Source organism: Sarcophilus harrisii, chromosome 3, assembly GCF_902635505.1.
Source record: "Sarcophilus harrisii chromosome 3, mSarHar1.11, whole genome shotgun sequence".
Classification (NCBI taxonomy): Eukaryota; Metazoa; Chordata; class Mammalia; order Dasyuromorphia; family Dasyuridae; genus Sarcophilus; species Sarcophilus harrisii.
The window spans coordinates 537517957-537536393 of NC_045428.1; the positions used below are offsets into that span (position 1 = coordinate 537517957).

The 18437-nt window shown below is 35.5% G+C and overlaps 1 protein-coding gene across 1 annotated transcript; it reads right to left on the reverse strand.

Annotated features, from left to right (window-relative positions):
- Window positions 1-2981: 2981 nt before the first annotated feature.
- LOC100915596 (NACHT, LRR and PYD domains-containing protein 10) lies at window positions 2982-9693 on the reverse strand. The gene is made up of 4 exons (XM_003766856.2): window positions 9403-9693; window positions 7369-7488; window positions 5206-5244; window positions 2982-4680 (listed from the first exon to the last, which is right to left on the reverse strand). The coding sequence occupies exons 1-4, from the start codon at window positions 9674-9676 to the stop codon at window positions 3263-3265; spliced, it is 1851 nt and encodes a 616-aa protein (XP_003766904.2). The 5' UTR covers window positions 9677-9693; the 3' UTR covers window positions 2982-3262.
- Window positions 9694-18437: the final 8744 nt, after the last annotated feature.

The following is an 18437-nucleotide window of genomic DNA, read 5'->3' on the forward strand; positions in this document are numbered from 1 at the left end:
GATGCATTTCAGTTGGAGAATGGCTGAATAAGTTGTGGTATATGAATACTCTGGAATATTACTATTCTGTAAGAAATGACCAACAGGATGATTTCAGAAAGGCCTGGAGAGACTTACATGAACTGATGCTGAGTGAAATGAGCAGGACCAGAAGATCATTACTTATTTCAACAACAATACTATATGATGATCAATTCTGATGGCCATGGCCCACTTCAAGAATGAGATGAACCAAATCAGTTCCAATAGAGCAGTAATGAACTGAACCAGCTACACCCAGCGAAAGAACTCTGGGAGATGACTATGAACCACTACATAAAATTCCCAATCCCTCTATTTTTGTTTGCCTGCATTTTTGATTTCCTTCACAGGCTAATTGTACACTATTTCAAAGTCCGACTCTTTTTTATACACCAAAATAACTGTTTGGATATGTATGCATATGTTGTATTTGACTTATACTTTGACATATTTGGCATGTGCTGGTCAGCCTGGCGTCTGGGGGAGGGGGTCAGGGAAGGGAAGGAAAGGGTTGGAAGAGGGCATTTGCAACTGTCAATGCTGGGGAATTAACCTATGCATATATTTGTAAATAAAAAGCTATAGTTAAAAAAAATTTAAAATAAAATAAAAAAATAATAGTGATAATAGATAAATATCTGGTATTTATGTACTACTTTAAGGTTTATCAGCTGGTTTTTGTAAATAATTTCTATTTTAAGAAGTATCCACATCAGTCGTGATCACTTCTAATTTAGTTAATCTTCACACTTTCTAGGACTTTTATATATTCCTCTCAAATTCCTCCTCTACTTTGATGTGGGGTCTTCTTCCATTAGAATATAAGTCACTTGTGGGTATGGGTTATTTTTCTTTTTGCTTGTATTTAGCACAGTGCTTTTTATATGATAAGCACTTAATAAATGACTAAGGACAAAAGAAAAATAAATGATAGTCAAAATCAAAATTTCAATATTAGATTTCTTTATTCTGTTGCAGCAATTTAGGGGGATTAAAGAGACCCACATAAAAAAGTCAAATAATGCCATGATGCTAAATGCAAGAGCCTTTTATTGGGCACATTTTAACTCTACATTTGAAGGCTTGACAATTGAGGACACTCATGGATGAAAAAGCAAAACTATGAGATAGGAGATACAAGGAAAATTTTAAGTATAGATCATGGCTTAGTTGTGATAATCTGGTTCACAGCAAGAGATGGAAATGAGTTCAGTGATAATCATCTAAACAAGCTTTTCTTTAGCTTTGATGTTTCTCCTTTAACTCTTCCTAAGAAGTGTGGCTTTCCTATAATTCTTCCTAAGTAGCTTGGGAATTAGTTAGGATTCTGATTTCTTTGCCTAAGTAACATATACTTCCCACAGGGGCTACAATATCTACTGATATAAAGTAGGACAGCCCACCTTACTGGGGTAGCCTCCCAACAGTGCAATATTCTGGAATTCTCAAAGGAAACAGTGTCTCATTTGGAAGATAAGGGAAAAGTAAATGCTTAGGTTTCTAGATACATCAATATCTATGTCTATGTATCTGCATGTTTGTGTGTTTATTTGTGCCTCCATGAATGTGTTTATGAATGTGTTTGTATACATATGTGCCTATGTTCATCACACAGAATCACAAAGCTTTAAAGTAAAAAAAGATTACACTGTGGTGTTCTCTTCTTTTCTAAAATAATATGATGGTTCTCTAGGAGCAGGTTTCTTGGGGAGGTTTTCTGGAGGCAGCCTTAGTTTCAGTTCAGAATACTAATCACCTCAAACGCAGCCAGGGATTTAAGTACAGTCTTTTATTGTCTCTTCCAAAATAGCCCAGTTAGTTTTCTTAGAGGCCTATCTCACTCCTTGGTTCTAAGAGCTCTTGCAGCTTGTCCTTTGTCACCTAGTTTCTCTGAATCTTGGTTCTCCTCTCCTGAATCCCCAGTTCTGCCTGACTGCAATCTCTAGTTTGTCAATCTCCTTAACTGACCGTAGTCCAATCCAGACATGAACAAATGTTACAACACCTGCCATACTTTGCCATTCAAATATTCTTTAAAGACTTGTTTTTGGGGAGGGAACTTACTATTTTATAACGCATTCTTCTTTGGGAAAGCTATAACCATTAGGAATTTCCTTTTTATATCAATCCTAAATTTTCCTCTTTGTTGCTTTTACCCATAGTTCCTGTTTCTGCTCTTTGGAGCCTAGTTGATAAATTTAATCCCTATTCCATAGGATAGCTTTCCAAAGACCTGAAGACAGTTGTTATCTTTCCCTATGCTTCTGTTCTTCAGGCCAAACAACTCTGGCTCTTTCAATCAATTTTCATCAGCATGGACTGGAGGTCTTTTTCTATTTTGGTTGCTTTCTTCTGAACATGTTTTACATTATTAAATGTTTTTTTTTAAAAGGCAGACTCAAAACTGTGTCCATGATCCAAATGTGGTCTAACTAGGAAAGTTTACAATGGAATTTTCACCTCATTGCTCCTCACAGCCATGTCTCATTTAAGGGAGTGCAGAGATTTACCAAATTCTTTTTGTAACTGCCATAATATACTGGTTGATTTATATGGAGTTTACAGAAAAAAAACCACATCAAAAAATCAAAATCTAGATTTTTCTAAATTCATATCTAGGCCTGATTCTTTCATTTTACACTTCTAAAGTTTGGACTCAGACACTCCTATCACATTTTATTTTACTGGATTTATTCCAGTGTCCTAACCTGTTCAAATCTTTTTTGAATTCCAACTCTATCATCCAATGCATTAACTATGCCTACTATCTTTGTGTGATCTGATATTTATAATTTGATATATTTTAGTGATTATATGTCCAAATATATATAGATATATATGTGTACATACTTTGTATCTATATCTTAGTTATTTGTGTATGTATTTGTCTCAATATCTCTTTTTGTATATATATATATGTATATATATATATATATGTATGTATATATATTTGACTGTGATCATGTATATCTGTGAGTATGGCTGAGTCACTGTATATTTATGTTTGTATGTTAGGAGAATAAAGTACCAGTTGAACAAAGAAGGTGATGAAACATGGGATAGAGTGGCTGTGAACAGGGATAGGGTCCTAGTCGCAGAAAAAGTTGATTCTGCTATATGGATCAGGAAGAATGTGGGATCAGACCCTGTAGAATAAAAGCAAAATGAGAATGCCTCTCTAGGACTTTTGATTGTGTATTTACAACTAAGAACTAATGCTCATGAAAGTTTATGGCAACTTTCAGAAATTGGTGGTAACAGAAGCATCAACTATTTTCTTAGAAAATTTCTCTTTTAAATTTCTATAGTTCTTGGTCATTGTAATTTTCATTTCATTCATTCTCTTTGTTAAGATCATCACCTCCTTTTTTAGTGGCAGTGAGATTCGGATGTTGAACTTTAACTCCAGATTCTTTTCATTCTCTTTCTCTAGGAGCCCATGGAGAAACTGCACAGTTCCTGACGTCTCCTGTTTCTCTATTAACCCCTTCAGATTTTGTCTTTCCCTGTCAGAAATCTCTTCCAGCAGGTAGAACATGGCATTGAAGAATTCTTGGAAGCTAAGATGTCTGAAACTGTACATTAGTGTGCCACTGAGCCTTGCTTGGGAACCATTCACATTCAGGACTGAGGAGACATCCACTCCATCCAAGCTGTGTCTCTTCAAGTCTCCCTCTGTAAACAGGATCTTCTGCCTCTGCATGCCTTCTGTGGCCAAAGAGCACAAGCCTCGCAGGACAGCATGCTGAGTGGGCCTGGATAAATTTTTTCCAGTTGGCAGAAAAGTGGAAATATAAGCCATATAGATATCAGTCCTGTTTTTGAGGTCCTTGGTGGGAGACTTGCCTAGTTTCAGCCTTTGTTTCATCCAGCAGCAGATGATCCAGCATATTAGCGGGGCATGGCACTCATCAGAGATAGCCTTGTTTGTCTGCACAAAATCAAAGGCCTTCTTTGCCAGATCATCATCCATGAAATATAAAGAAAAATATTCTTTCTTCTGCTCCTGGAAGAAGCCTAGTACCTGGACATGGTGTGAACACACCAGCCAAGGCTCTAATTTCTCCAGAGTTGGTGGCCTGATCGTGATGAGCAGGGTTGACTGTGGTAGCAGCTTCTTTTGGATTAAACTTTCCAGGAGAACATGCACAGGATCTTTTTCCTTGACTTTAGAATGGAAATCAGAACTTTGTTCAGCAGAAAGGAACTGTAGCTCATCAAGGTCATCCAGAACAAATAGGAGCTTTTGTGGTTGCCTGAGAATGTCAGTAATGGGAGCATTGTTGTTCCCACACAACACGGTGATAAGATGATCCACACTGTTTTCTCTCAGAAGGCTCACCTCTTGGCAACTAATGTAGAAGACATAGTCAAACCTGCCAGTGTACAGGATGCCAGCTGCCCAGTCCTGAACGACCTTCCTAGCAAGGGTGGACTTTCCAATGCCTGCAGGCCCCTGTAACACTACAGTTTGAAGATCATGGGGTGTATTTATATCAAAATCAAATAGAGTTTCAAGACTGATGCTATTTGAATTGTATTGACTTAGAGATTCCAATTGAACCTGGAGGTACCTTTGACTTGGCTTGAAGAAAGCTTCTTCTTTATCCATATTCCGCAGTTTTTTTCTCATGTAAGCTAGGTAGATGTCTCTGTAATCTAATCAAGTGACAAAATATCCCACATAAGAGACACAGGAGGATATTACATAAGAGAGGAGCTTATCTTGGAGACAAGAGTTCATTCCCAACAATAGGCAGAATCTTCTCCCCAGCTCTATTCCCAACCCCAACTCTATTCCAGTCCTGCCTCCTTCCCTACCATAATAATGTATTTCCACTCTACTACCCCTGATGTTTCTAGCTGTCAAAATATATTAAAGCAGACAATTAATGGAATTTGTATTTTATCTTTTATTACCACAGAAGCTGGGCCTCCCTCAGCACAGGCTATGAATCAGGGTGATCAAAACCCTTCCTTAATCCAGTTCTAATCAGGATTTGAATATGACATGAATCCTTCACTAATTTTCAATGATATTATTTTTATGCCCAGCCTATGGTATCAGACACATGATTATTAAATAGAGCTGGTCACATTCCTAGAAAAAAGGCTAGCTATCCTAACCATATAACCCATTCACTTTCCCAAAGCCTTAATCAAAGCTCTCAATAGAACACTTACCTTTTCTTTCTGAAATAGGAAAGTTCTCTGTGTCTGTACCTGAAAGAGAGACACAAAGACATATTGAGACAGAAACACACACACACACACACACACACACACACAAATATAGACACAGGAAGAGAATGAGATCTTTGCCTTGCAAACTGAGAACAAGGGACCTCAGAAGTCAGCTACTTCAAATCATTTTTTTTTCTTTTTGCAGATGCAAATACAGATTTTGCAGATGAAAAAAGTGAGGCTGAAGAAGATCAAATTATATATTTAATTAATGTGGACAAGAACTATGCAGTGGGGGAAGGTCAAACATTGACTACAGAGCTCAGGTACTTTCTACTAAATCATGCTGCCCTCCCATCTCCTTAGGTTACAACAGGACAAATTCCATTAACTCTATTCATGTTAGAGAAAGCAACAGAGTAGAGTCTTCTGGGAAGAAACAGTCTTATGGTACACTAGTGGTAAATTGGAAAGTGATAATTGCAGCTTAAAGACAGGCAAGGCCTGATCTGCCAAACAGACAAACTGAGTGGTGTGAGTATGGAGGTAGAGGATCATTATAGAAAACTCCCAGTCTTCCTTTTGACAGCCGAAATACTTTCTCAGACAGATTTAGACTAGGGCTAAATTTGGCTAAAATGGATATTTGTACCTAGTTTTACAAGAATGTTGCAGAGGGAGGAATATTATACCCAAGGAAGAAATATGGAAAGCTGAGAAAAAGAGCTATTATGTATCCCTTTGGTACATAAGAGTGAGCTCAAACTAGTTTATAAGAACAGATTGCTAAATTTTTAGGATCTACAATTACCCTTGCAAATAAAAAATTAGACTTTGAATTATTATTTCCTGCTTATCTAGACTTTAAAAATGATGGAGAAAATATTAATATAGCAAATTAAATTTAAATGTGTGCTGCATACCATCTTAGGGATGAGGAGGACAGTGAGAGAGAGAATTTGGAAATCGTTTTTTTAATGTTAAAAAAAGTTTTAGCAAGTTCTTGGGGAAAAACCAAAATATTATTTTAAAAATTCCACTAATTGGGGTTGATTTCTCCTGAAAGGGGCATTCCCTTTCAAAAATATTTACGGGGTTCAGTGAATCTTTGGTTATAGACAACAACTACTGGCCATCAATTTATTGATTATTAACTATCCTAATTAATAACTTGCTTATTGATTACCCCCAACATTGTGTTGTGCATCATTTTATTTTGGGGGGAGGGAGGAAGAGAAGCATATATGGCTATTTAATATTTATCAGCAGAGCCACACATCACTCTGTCTTTTACTACTAAACACGAAAAAGTTGGCTACAGTCAATGTTTCTATTTCCTCTCTGCTCAGTTTCTTCTCAACTTCTTGGAAAATACCAACATAATATCTGGCGTTCACTGGATTATTCCCCTCATCTTTCATGCCTATTGAAACTGGTATTCCTGGTCTTCTTTGATTCTTGCTGTTAAGATTATTTTAAGATATCTTTTCACTGAGCTGGGCTCCAATCTTATGGGTCCTAAAGGAGGTGTTAAATTTAACAAATATCCTATTTTTTTCTCCAACTTTCTTCTTGAGTTTGTCTGCCTAGGTAAGATTGATTTTTAAATAGATAAGATACCAATACCTTAATACAAAGAGTAGTTATACTAAGTTATTTATTATCTCTGAAAAGGGGGGGGGATTGTTTTTTGAAGAAAAGCAATATATAGGCCTATTGTGCCTCTGGTTTTATTGTTTCTGCTCTCAACATTATCTGCTTATATCTTACCTTTTCATTACTCCACCATATAGCTTTTCTTGGCCCCAGTGACTAGCCAGGTACCTTACTTCTACTTGCTGATCCTCTCCCATCTGGTTTCTTACATCCACATACTGCTGCTGCCACCCCTCCTGCTACCTACCCCACTCACATCATTTTTTAGTTCTACTGCTTCCTAATTCAACCTCTTTCTCTAGTCCTTTATTTACTAAACTGGCATCCCTGGAATCTGATTAGCCCTGTTAATCATCTTATCTTGTCTCAAATTACAAGTTTAGTTGAAGGAAAAAAAAATGATTAATGATCAGGTACCAGTCCCAATAGGCAAGACACTCACTGGAATGTTGTCATTCTGGGACCCTGGAAAAGGTATTACAACATAATTCAGGAAACTTAATTTACCATCAATTACTGCTTCTCCAAGAGGTTGTGAAACTGGGTCTTCTTTTTGTGGCTTTTTGCTGGGATCCTCTGGTCCCTGATCATCCTTGTCAGAATCTTCTGTTTTGGGGGATTTTACACCTGCAGAGAAAACAAAGTAGGTAATAGAGACTCTCAGGTTCTTCCTCAGTCCACTTGGTCAAGGGCAACTAGGGAGACATGCTGCTCATTTGATTGAGGAAGCAGATATTCCCAAATGTAGCATTTGCTATTCTACTCTATAATCCTGCTTTTATCCTGGATAATCTTCATTTGATCACTTCCAAAGATAGGACCCACAAGCTGAAGAAGACAGGGAAGCTGACCTCCACTGTTTTATTTAGCAGGGAAAGCACCAAAATCAAAATCATACAGGCTATGGATTGTTGGAAGAACAAAACAAGACAAAACAAAAGAGTTAGAATGCTGAGAATGAAATGGCATATTATAAGCAAAGGCAGTAGAATGAGAGGAGCAGAAAATGAGTTTACAAATGATGGGAAAACAATGTTTTGTTTTGTTTTGTTTTTTACAAGATCTTGAGAGTATGTCCTCATCAAAAACCATAGAATACACATACAATCGACTGACTTCCTCCTGTTTCATTCTTCTCACCCCCCATATACACACTGAGCTTATGTGGAATCCTCTCTCTCCTTGCCCTAGTCTCTTCTGAGATTCAGGAAAAAAAGAACAGACATTAAGTAGCATACCATGGCCCTAAGCATTAAACTTCAAAAATGTCTATATGTCTAGAAGTTCAAGACATAACAGAGAAAAAAAAAACTCTAGCTCTGCACAAGACAGTCTGCAAACTAACATTTATTAAATACCTACTGTGTGCCATGTACTATGCTAAGCTACTGAATCTGTGTATTCTGGAAATGAGGAGTACAAATGGGTTAGTTATAATGAGGGATTTTTTATTGGCACACAGACTGATTCTCTCATTGCTTCATCCTATTTTTATGGGGCTCTTCGGCATAAAGAGGTCAAGGCTTAAATAAGGACAGGTTGGTGACTTGCTGATAGAATACTAGGCCTGGAGTCAGGAAGACTTTCACTAAAATCTTGTTTAAATCTTGTCTTAGACAGTAACTGTGTGCTGGACAAGACACTTAACTCTGTTTGCCTAAGTTTCTTCATCTGTAAAATGAGCTGGAGAAGGAAAGGACAAACTACTCCAGTGTCTTTGCCAAGAAAATCCCAAATGAAGTCCAGAGGTATTGGTTGCAACTGGAATGAAGGCTGGAATTTGGACAAAGGAGATATAGGTTTATATGTATTTTTGCTTCTTGAGTTCAGGGAATATTTGCTTTTTGTCATTTTATCCCAAGCACCTAGCACTATGCCTGAGACAGAATAGATATTTTAGAAATGCTTTTTGAATTGCACTATTTGTAGACTTGAAATGTTACTTTTTATTCTAACCAGCTGAATAATCTCTGGTTAATCATTTAATTTCTCTGAGCCTCAGATTATCCATCTATAAAATATGGAACATAATTTGGGGTCAGAAACTTCACTGGATTGTGAAGAAAGTGTTTGCAAAGCCTTAGGCAACTATATAGAATGAATGTGAGGCTTTATTATTGGCAGGGTTTTAGGGAATATAGGATAAAATAAATCAGAAAGCTTACCTGGGTAGTACAAGCCCTGAGAAAATAAGTTCTAAGAAAAACAGCTGACATTTAAACTGTGTTTTTTTTTAAATAAAGTATGAAAAGTGTTGCATATACATTATCTCATTTAATGCATCTTCAATTCAGATATCCTGAGAATGAATCCCACTGATTTTTCTTCATATTGAACTTTGATTCTCTTCTGATAAGACTTCAAATCAAATATCTCTTTTATAAAGGAATTAACCAAAGGGTAACCAGAATCTACAACTAAAAACCAAATATTAGTTTTGGTTTTTTATTGCTATTTTTGTTGTTTTCCATCTCTCAAGAAAGAAGAATGAGGGGGAGAACTTAAATGGCAGGTAAGGCTTCTAGTTAGATCTGTTCTTACCTTTCTCAATGGCTTGCTCCAGCTTTTCAACCAGATCTCGTTGGTTTATGATTTCAAGAACTGCCTTGGTCACTTCTACTGCGTAGTTTACCCCATAGTGCCTGATCAGTAATTCTGCCAAATCCACAGGCTGGGCAGAATGTAGCTGACTCCGGGGCAGAGGACCAAAATCTTTCAAGGGAGGGTCTTCTAGCTGGAATTTGAACTTCTTGAGTTCTTCTTCAATAAGATCCTCAAGGATGTTCATCAGAATATTTCTTGGAGTGATCCCCATGATTTCTGGTCAGAAATTGGAACAGAAAGCCCTGGCATTGCCAGAAAAATATGAGGAAATAGACATAAGCTTCTTGTAACAAAAGCAGGATGAATATAATAGATATAATACACACATATACATATATAATAGTGATTAGCTATTATATAATAGCCTATGTCCCCAAAATTATATTGTGTTTACTTTATGTGTTTCACATTTACTTCTCTGCATAAATGTTATTATACACACATGGTTGTTTGATTTTTGTTTTGTATTTTCAGAACTTAAAGTATCTAGTGGATTATAGTCTATAATAAATGTTTGTTGAAAGCTATGATATATGATAGTGATGATTTCAGGAAAAAAAACTGAAAAGACATAAACTATGCAAAGGGAAGTGAACAGAATCAGGAGAACACTGTACACAACAACAGTAATATTGTCAGCTGAAAAATTGTGAATAATTTAGCTATTCTCAGCAATACAATAATCTAAGACAATCCCAAGGTACTCATAATGAAGTATAGTATCCATCTTAAATGAAAGAATGATTTTGTCCAAATACAGATGGAAGTATACTATTCTTCCTTTGTTTTTACTTGTTTTTTCTTTATTTCTTTTTTCCTTTCTTTTTTTCATTAATAATATTTTATTTTTTCCAACTACATATAAAGACAGTTTTCAACATTTATTTTGTAAGATTTTGAATTCTGAATATTTTTCTTCCCTTTCTTTCCTTCCCTTTCCTCAAGAGAGTTAAGTAACCAATATAGGTTATATATGTACCATCAAGTTAAACATGTTTACCTAACAGGCATGTTATGAAAGAAATAACAAAACAAAAGGGAAAAACTATGAAAAAGAAAATAGCATGCTTTGTTCTCCATTCAGTCTCTAGTTCTTTCTCTGGATGAGTATAATATTTTCCATCACAAATCTATTGGAATTTTGTAGACAATTGTAAAGCACAGAAATTTTGGAGAAATATGCTTAAGGCTCAATATGATTAATTTAATCCTAGAACAAGATGTTAACTCAATAGAATTGATAAGACAATGGTTATCTAATTTAGCATGTGAGTTATCTAGTTCAGTATGATTGATTTAATCTTACAACAAATAATGGTTCCCTAGTGATATAATGATTGGTTTTTACTCAATATATTGTAATGATGTAATTATAATAGAGTATATAAGCTGGGGACAAACAGTCAGAGACAGATTTCAAGATAGAGGCCATCCTGGTGGCTCTCCTGACTTCATCATTTCTCCACTAAAGATCTAGGACCTAGGGCTTGTCCTGAGATCCTCCAGAGAGCCTGTCTGGACATTATATTTTAAACACCCCGGTGTGGGGGCTCTAGAAAGTAAAAGTACATTTTACCACCCAACTTGGGGGCTCTAGAAAGCAGGACATTCCATTTGGATGTGCAGACTGCTGACTGGCTGATTGACTGAGACTGCTGACAAAGCCTGGGAGACTGAAAGAGACAATAAAGACTTTGGACTTTATTCCTGGCTATTCTCATGTTGATTACTCTGCTAAACCGAAGGCTGGTCCCAAGACCTCCAGAAAGCTAACCAGAACATTACACACAATAAAAAATATTTGGACATCTACCTGCCAAAACAAACCCAGGAGTTATATAAACACAGTTTCAAAACATTTCTTACATAAATAACATCAAATGTAAAAAATTGGAAAAATAGCAATTGTACATGGATGGTAAAGTTAATATAATAACTGACAATTCTACCAAAATTAATCTACTTTTTTCAATGCTATACCATAAAATTGCCAAAAATTCCTTTTTACAGCTATAAAAATAATAAAAAAATTAATATGGAAGAACAAAAAGTCAAGAACTTCAAGGGAATTAATGAGGAAAAAATGCATAAGAAGGTAGCCTACCAGTAAAGACCAAAAAACTATTATAAAGCAGCAACAAGCAAAACCATTTGATACTGGCTAAGAAATATAGTGGTAAATTAGTAGCATAGGCTAGCTACACAAGGCATTACATACAGTCAATGACTATAGTAATCCACTATTGACACCCAGAGACAGTATGACTACTTTGAAAATATGTTTAAAATAATTGTATTTAACCAGTATCAGAATGCTTGCAATCTTGAGGAGGGGAAAGTAGCAGAGAGAGGGAGAAAAAAATTGGAACTCAAAGTCTTACAAAAGTTAATGTTAGAAACTATCTTTACATGTAATTGGAGAAATAAAATGCTTATTTTCTATCTTTCCTTTCTTCCCTTCTTTCTCTTTCTTTTTATCTTTCCTTCCTTCCTTTTCCTTTTGTTCCTTCCTTCCTTTTCCTTTTGTTCCTTCATTCCTTCCTTTTCCTTTCCTTCCTTCCTTCCTTCCTTCCTTCCTTCCTTTCTTTCTTTCTTTCTTTCTTTCTTTCTTTCTTTCTTTCTTTCTTTCTTTCTTTCTTTCTTTCTTTCTTTCTTTCTTTCTTATCAGAAATCCAGATACAGTCTGACCAAGTCAGAATACAGTGGGGGCCAGCATCTCCCTGATTTTAGATGCTATACATCCTTTCAGTCAATTCAGATTTCATTTTCTCTCTTGACATCCATATCACATTGCTAAAGCTCAGTTTACTTAAAAAGTCCTAGATCTTTTTCAAATGAACTGCTGTGTTCTTCTGAAATACCACTCAAAGTCATGTTATTCATTCCAATTGACATTACCTAGTCAAGGGAATCATTATCTTTCCAAATATACTTGAAAAAAATCTCCAAAATTCAAAGTCTAAGTGATTTCTATCTTGATAAATGACTTAATATCTTATTTGTCCTGAGCAAATCTATGACAAAAAATCATAGAGCAGTTGTTGATCTGCACCTATAAAATTATCCTGTCATTTGGCAGTGAAATTAAACATCCTAAAGAAAGCAAAAGAATGGGAGGGGAAGAAGGGAAAAGACAAAAGACAGAAAGAGAATGAAAAAAAAAAAGGAAAGGAAAAGAAAGTTAGGGAAAATGGATGTGTTGAGCAAAACATGAGTTGAATATTGGACATGAGTATTAGATTTATATACCTGTGAGTTATCAAAGATAATACAAGCAGGTCATTTTAAATGAAGAATCAGAGCGTGGGGAAGAAATTAAATCAGACACATTAAGGATTTATTCATGAAAAGGAGCTCAGTGTAATAAGATCCCTAAATTCTATGATTCTTTTAGTAAAATATAATGTAAAGTGATTAGTGTTGTTGAAGAAGAGGTCAGAGCATAGTCTTGTTGTATATTTTTGTGAATGGAACAGAGAAGATGAACAGAAAATTAGTGTCTCCATTCTGGTCTTACTTTTAGTTAAGGGAGAAACAGGTACCAAAGTTTAATGGGGGTGATGGGAAATGTGCAGACTTCTAGACTTTGGGATTGGTGCAAATGTCTTTTCCTTCGTTCTAATTATCCTTTTGCTCTGCACAGTTAGAAGGAATACTTATTCTCACATAATAAAGAATACACAGAATAGGAAAGAAGACCTTGGGGTCATTCAGCTTCTTTATCATTACTATCCCCCTTAGAGTTCACTCTTATTAGCAATTCTGGAGTAGAAAGACTCAGCTTTTTAGACAAATAAAAGATGAAGAAGGAAAATGGCACTCACCACTGTGGGTATGTCTCTCTCCCTGTGTTTCTCTTTGTCTCTTTTCTTTCTCTCTTTCTTTCTCCCTCTCTCTGAAAAACTGGTCCTTCAGATTGTAGATGGGAAGCTATCACTAATATAACACTGCAGTAGTGAATGGATGGAAGGCAACAGAACACACATTATTTAAAGAGTGAAGACTATAAAATTAGCATATCACCCCAACCTCTCATTCTGACCTCACCCCCCCTTGACTGAGCCACTCCTATCCCAGTCATGCTGGGACTAAGAAAAAAATAGAAATCTATTCAGGAACATATTGCACAACTAATAGAATAAAGTTGGATTGTAACAGTAAGAATATGAATATACAGAATGACATCTTCTATTTGTATATTACTTCATATTTATATTACATGTGCATGAGCACATACACAGACAGATACCCGCATGGAATTCCCCATTTTACTTTCACTAAATTTGACTCACACACCCATGAACATGTACACACACACACATACACACACACACACTCACCCACAATTCATGGAATTCCCCATTTTACTTTCACTAAATTTGACATGGAATTTATTTTTGACTTCTAAGATTCTGGTCATCTATAATTCATTTTTATTGATTATGATCAGTTTTAGAATAATGGTAACTCCTCTTTATTTTATCTTTTGAAAGACAAAAAAAAATTCAGTTGCTCTGCTTTGAACAAAGACTTCTAGCAGATATCTGAATAACAGAAATTCACCATTGTAACTATCTATAATAAAGGGGATGGGTATTTATTTGTTTTCCATAGTAATGAAAATTAAATTGGAAAGAATGAAACAAATTAGAAAACTGGTACCCACAAGGACAAGAGTGGTTGCTATCTTCCCCCAAAAGAATATAAACTCTTTAGGGACAGGGACTGACTTTGTAATCAGGGATAGTAGCTTGAAATTTGAAAAGGAAATAAGAATATATATATTTCTCAACTGTGTGCAGCACCTTTACAAGAAATAACTATTTTTTCAAGGCATAGATACAAAAAATGCAGAAAATTATAAATAGTAAATACATCCTTTACTAATGCTAACAATAAGTACTAAATTAAATAAAGGGAATTTTAAAAAGGATTAAAAATGAACTGCAAACCAAACAACTTAGTCCTAAAGAATGGATAAGTCAAAGAGTAAATCAGAAAAATAACAGATACTTTCACTAAGAATAATGACAATACTGAGACCACATACCAAGTTTTTTTTTATGATGAAGCCAAATAGTTCATGAGGGGAAATTTATATCTCTAAACATTTCTATATAAAAAAGGAGAAAAATATGTCAAATAACTTACAAGGAATAGAAAAAATAATAGGAGGGGGAATGGACAGTTTTGATTACAGAAAATTCAAAAATTTGGCATAAACAAAATCAGTGTATTGAAAATATAAAGGATAGTGGTTAATTTGGCAGAAAAATCTTTGCAATATGGTTTTCTCACAGATATGTAAACAGAGAATTATTAATGGTCAAAAGAAAGGAAAGAGCATTAATAAACATTTTAAATGCATAGATAAGAACAGAACTAGATTTAGAAGGACAATTAGGACACTTTTTCAAACTAATGTGATATGTGTCTATGTGTGTGTAAATGTAAAGTATATTTTAAAGAAGGAAAAAAATGCTGCAATAATGAGATTCAAAATTTCTCATAGAAAATGCTTTTTCAGATCTTTTTTATATTGAAATGTCCAGGTTTCTTGTCAATGAAATGCAGAATGTCAAAGAATATCATATGGCTCCAATGGCTCCCAAGTTCTTTTCTCTGCAGGACAGATCCATGACAGTATATATAAGAGGAAAATATGGGTAATGAAGCAGCTAAAGAGAGGGGAAAGAGACAAGGCATTAGGCATTCAACAGTGGTTAGGAAGTATCCTTAGATATGGGACAACCAGCACTCTATCATGTCCAATGAATCCCTGAATCTGTATTTCCCCCAAGACTATTAAAAATTGACTTTACAAATGAGGTTGCCAGCCCTTTGACTATATTGAGGTTTTGTTTTATTTCTGACTTAAAGAATCCACCTTCTTCTGTTTTCTATCATCTAAACTAATCTACAGGACTTGCCTGATTCTGTTTTATAATTTGCTTTGATAAGTATTTGTTCCTTATTGATGTTTTGTTTGTTTGTTTTTGTGTGATAAGCATTTGGTGGAGAGAAAACTAAGCTGGCTGAGAACAGATTATTAAATTACTTTTCCTTCAGAGAACCAAGGAAAAGGGTTTCCAAAATGAATGCCTCCAAGAGCATCATATCCTTAGATACCCTTAGATTGTAAATACCTAATATGACATAGATGGATATAATTTAAATTCAATATTCCTCTTGGAAAAAGGAGAGTGAGAGTGAGCACTTATCCATCAGCTTTCTTCTCACTCCTTCCCAGAGACTGAGTTACAGTTATCTAAATATCAATTCCTACTACATATGAATCATTCAGGATTCCTGTATCTCATTTTCATCCTTAAAAACAAATCCCATACCTTTTATAATTTGTCAGTAATTTTTTACCTGCTCTGTCTGTGGCATGGGGCTTGAAAAAGTGGCTGGTAGGAGGCAGAGCCAACATGGAGAGGAGACATATCCTTTTCTGAGCTCTCCCCATGTCCCTCAAATTTACAGCAAATCCAGCCTCTGAACTGGTTTTGGAGTGACTGAACCCACAAATGTTTGGAGTATAACAAATTTCAAGCAGAAAATAATTTGGGAGATCTCCAGAAAAGGTCTGTTTCAATCAGGCATGGAGGGAGGTGGATTGAGCACACAGTCGAGGACAGGTGGCAGAGTGCAGGCAGGCCACAGATCCAGGGCAGTGTGGGCTCCACTCATTGGAAAATCTACTGGGAGGAACCTACAGCAGTGTTGGCTACTGTCTTAGTTGCAAATCAAAAGATCAGTAGATCAGTTGTAAGATATCCAACATAAATAAAAAAGGAAAATATTAAGCCCCTAAACCTCAGAATATCATGGGACCTGGCCATGCCTACCCAGAACCAGAAGTTAGTCAGCACTGACTCAACATATCCACTGTCACTTGCAGAGCAAGCTTGGATAATCTCCCCTTTGCCCTAAAAGCAGACTTCATTTTTTTAAATGAACAAAACAGCAAAAAGAATTATGAACACAGATAGTTTTTATGGAAGAGAACAGATTTCAAACCCTGATGACATTCAAAGCAGATTGAAAATGAAACCCCAAAGGGAGATATGAACTGGTCCCAGTCTTGAAAGTCTCTCTTGGAAGAATTCAAAAAGGATCTTGAAAGAGAGTTAGAGGGAAAATGGGGAAAGGAAATGAGAACTTTTCAAGAGGTTGGAAAAGGAAACAGAAATTATCTGAAGAAAATGACTTACAAAATAGATTTAGTGAAATGGAAAAAACCTGTAACTCCTTACAAAATAGATTTGACAAAATGGAAAATGAAAACAAATCCTTAAAAACAGAATTTGTGAAATGGAAAAAATGCAATGAACAAAATACCTCATATAAAAATTCAGCTGTTCTGTAAGAAATGACCAACAAGATGAATACAGAGAGGCTTGGAGAGACTTACATGAACTGATGCTGAGTGAAATAAGCAGAACCAAGAGATCATTATACACTTCAACAACAATATTATATGAAGATCCATTCTGATGGAAGTGACTATCTTTGGCACTGAGAGGATCCAAATCAGTTCCAATTAATTAGTGATGAACAGAACCAGCTACACCCAGCGAAAGCACACTGGGAAATGAGTATGGACCATAATATAGAATTTGCATTCTGTTATGGTCCAGAACTGTGAACTTGAAAGAAAGGATTCTTACAAGGTACTAAGTCATTGGAATTGATAGAGACAATAGTTATCTAATTTAGCATGGTTCAGTATGATTGATTTAATGCTACAATTGAAACAAGGTACTAAGTGGAATTGAGGAGACAGTGGTTAAATCTCGTTTAGCATTGATTTGATCCTACAACAAATAATGGTTTCCTAGTGATATGATGATTGGTTTGTACTCAATGTACAGCGTATAAGCCCTCTCAGGGCCAGAAAGGACAAGCACACTAGAAGCTCTTGGAGGCTGAGACAGATTCATTCCTTCTTCCACCTTTGTTGTGGCTGGAGGCTGAAGCACAAACCCTTGGAAGTTGGGGAGATTCAGAAGCCAGAGAAGTCAGGAGAAGCTCAAGCTCTTGAAACCAAGGAGAGAGATAGGCCTGCAGAAAAACTAACCGAGCCCCAAATGAAGAGACAAGACTTTAAAGGAGACAATAAAGAATTTGGACTTTGGACTTTAAACCCTGACTACTCATGTGGTGATTACTGAACTGAAACGAAGGCTGCTTCCAGAGACCCCAAGAAAACCTCAACAAGAGAACATTACATTTTAAAGAGAATATTACAGCATTCTTTCTGTTGTTGTTTGCTTGCATTTTTGTTTTTCTTCCCAGGTTGTTTTTATCTTTCTAAATCCAATTTTTCTTATGCAACAAAATAACTGTATAAATATGTATACATATATTGTATTTAACATATACTTTAACATGTTTAACATGTATGGGACTGTCTGCCATTTAGGGGAGGGGGTGGAGGGAAGGAAGGGAAAAGTTGGAACAGAAGCTTTTTCAAGGGTCAATGTTGAAAAATTACCCATGCATATGTTTTGTCAATAAAAAGTTATAATAGTAATAAAAATATTTATACCTTTATTAGATTTACATTTATATTTACCACGTTTAATATATATTATATTACTTGCTATCTGGGGGGGTGGGAAAAGGGGTGGAAACTGGAACACAAAGTTTTGCAAGGGTCAATGGTGAAAAATTAAATCTTGCATATATTTTGAAAATAAAAGCTTCAATAAAAAAGAAAGAAATAGTAGCTGGCACTGAATAAGCATTATATAAATGTAATCTATTATTGTTTTTACCATTAATATGTTACTCAAAGGCCAGTTGAATACATTTGATACATGCCAAGACAATCTTGTTAGATATAACTCTATATAATGTCATAACTCTATATAATGTCAAACAAAAACAGTCACTTGCGCTGTCTATCATATTATATCTCATTTTCACCAACATGAATTAGGGGATCTGTGTTCAAATCCTGTGTT

What these genes read in the sequence shown, in the direction of transcription:
- LOC100915596 (XM_003766856.2), bottom strand. Translation starts at nt 9,676, where the DNA reads ATGGGGATCACTCCAAGAAATATTCTGATGAACATCCTTGAGGATCTT. An exon ending in TGGAGAAGCAGTAATTGATG is followed by an intron (nt 5,245 to 7,368) that starts GTAAATTAAGTT and finishes TCTCTCTTTCAG; the next exon opens with GTACAGACACAGAGAACTTT. An exon ending in TCCTATTTCAGAAAGAAAAG is followed by an intron (nt 4,681 to 5,205) that starts GTAAGTGTTCTA and finishes TCACTTGATTAG; the next exon opens with ATTACAGAGACATCTACCTA.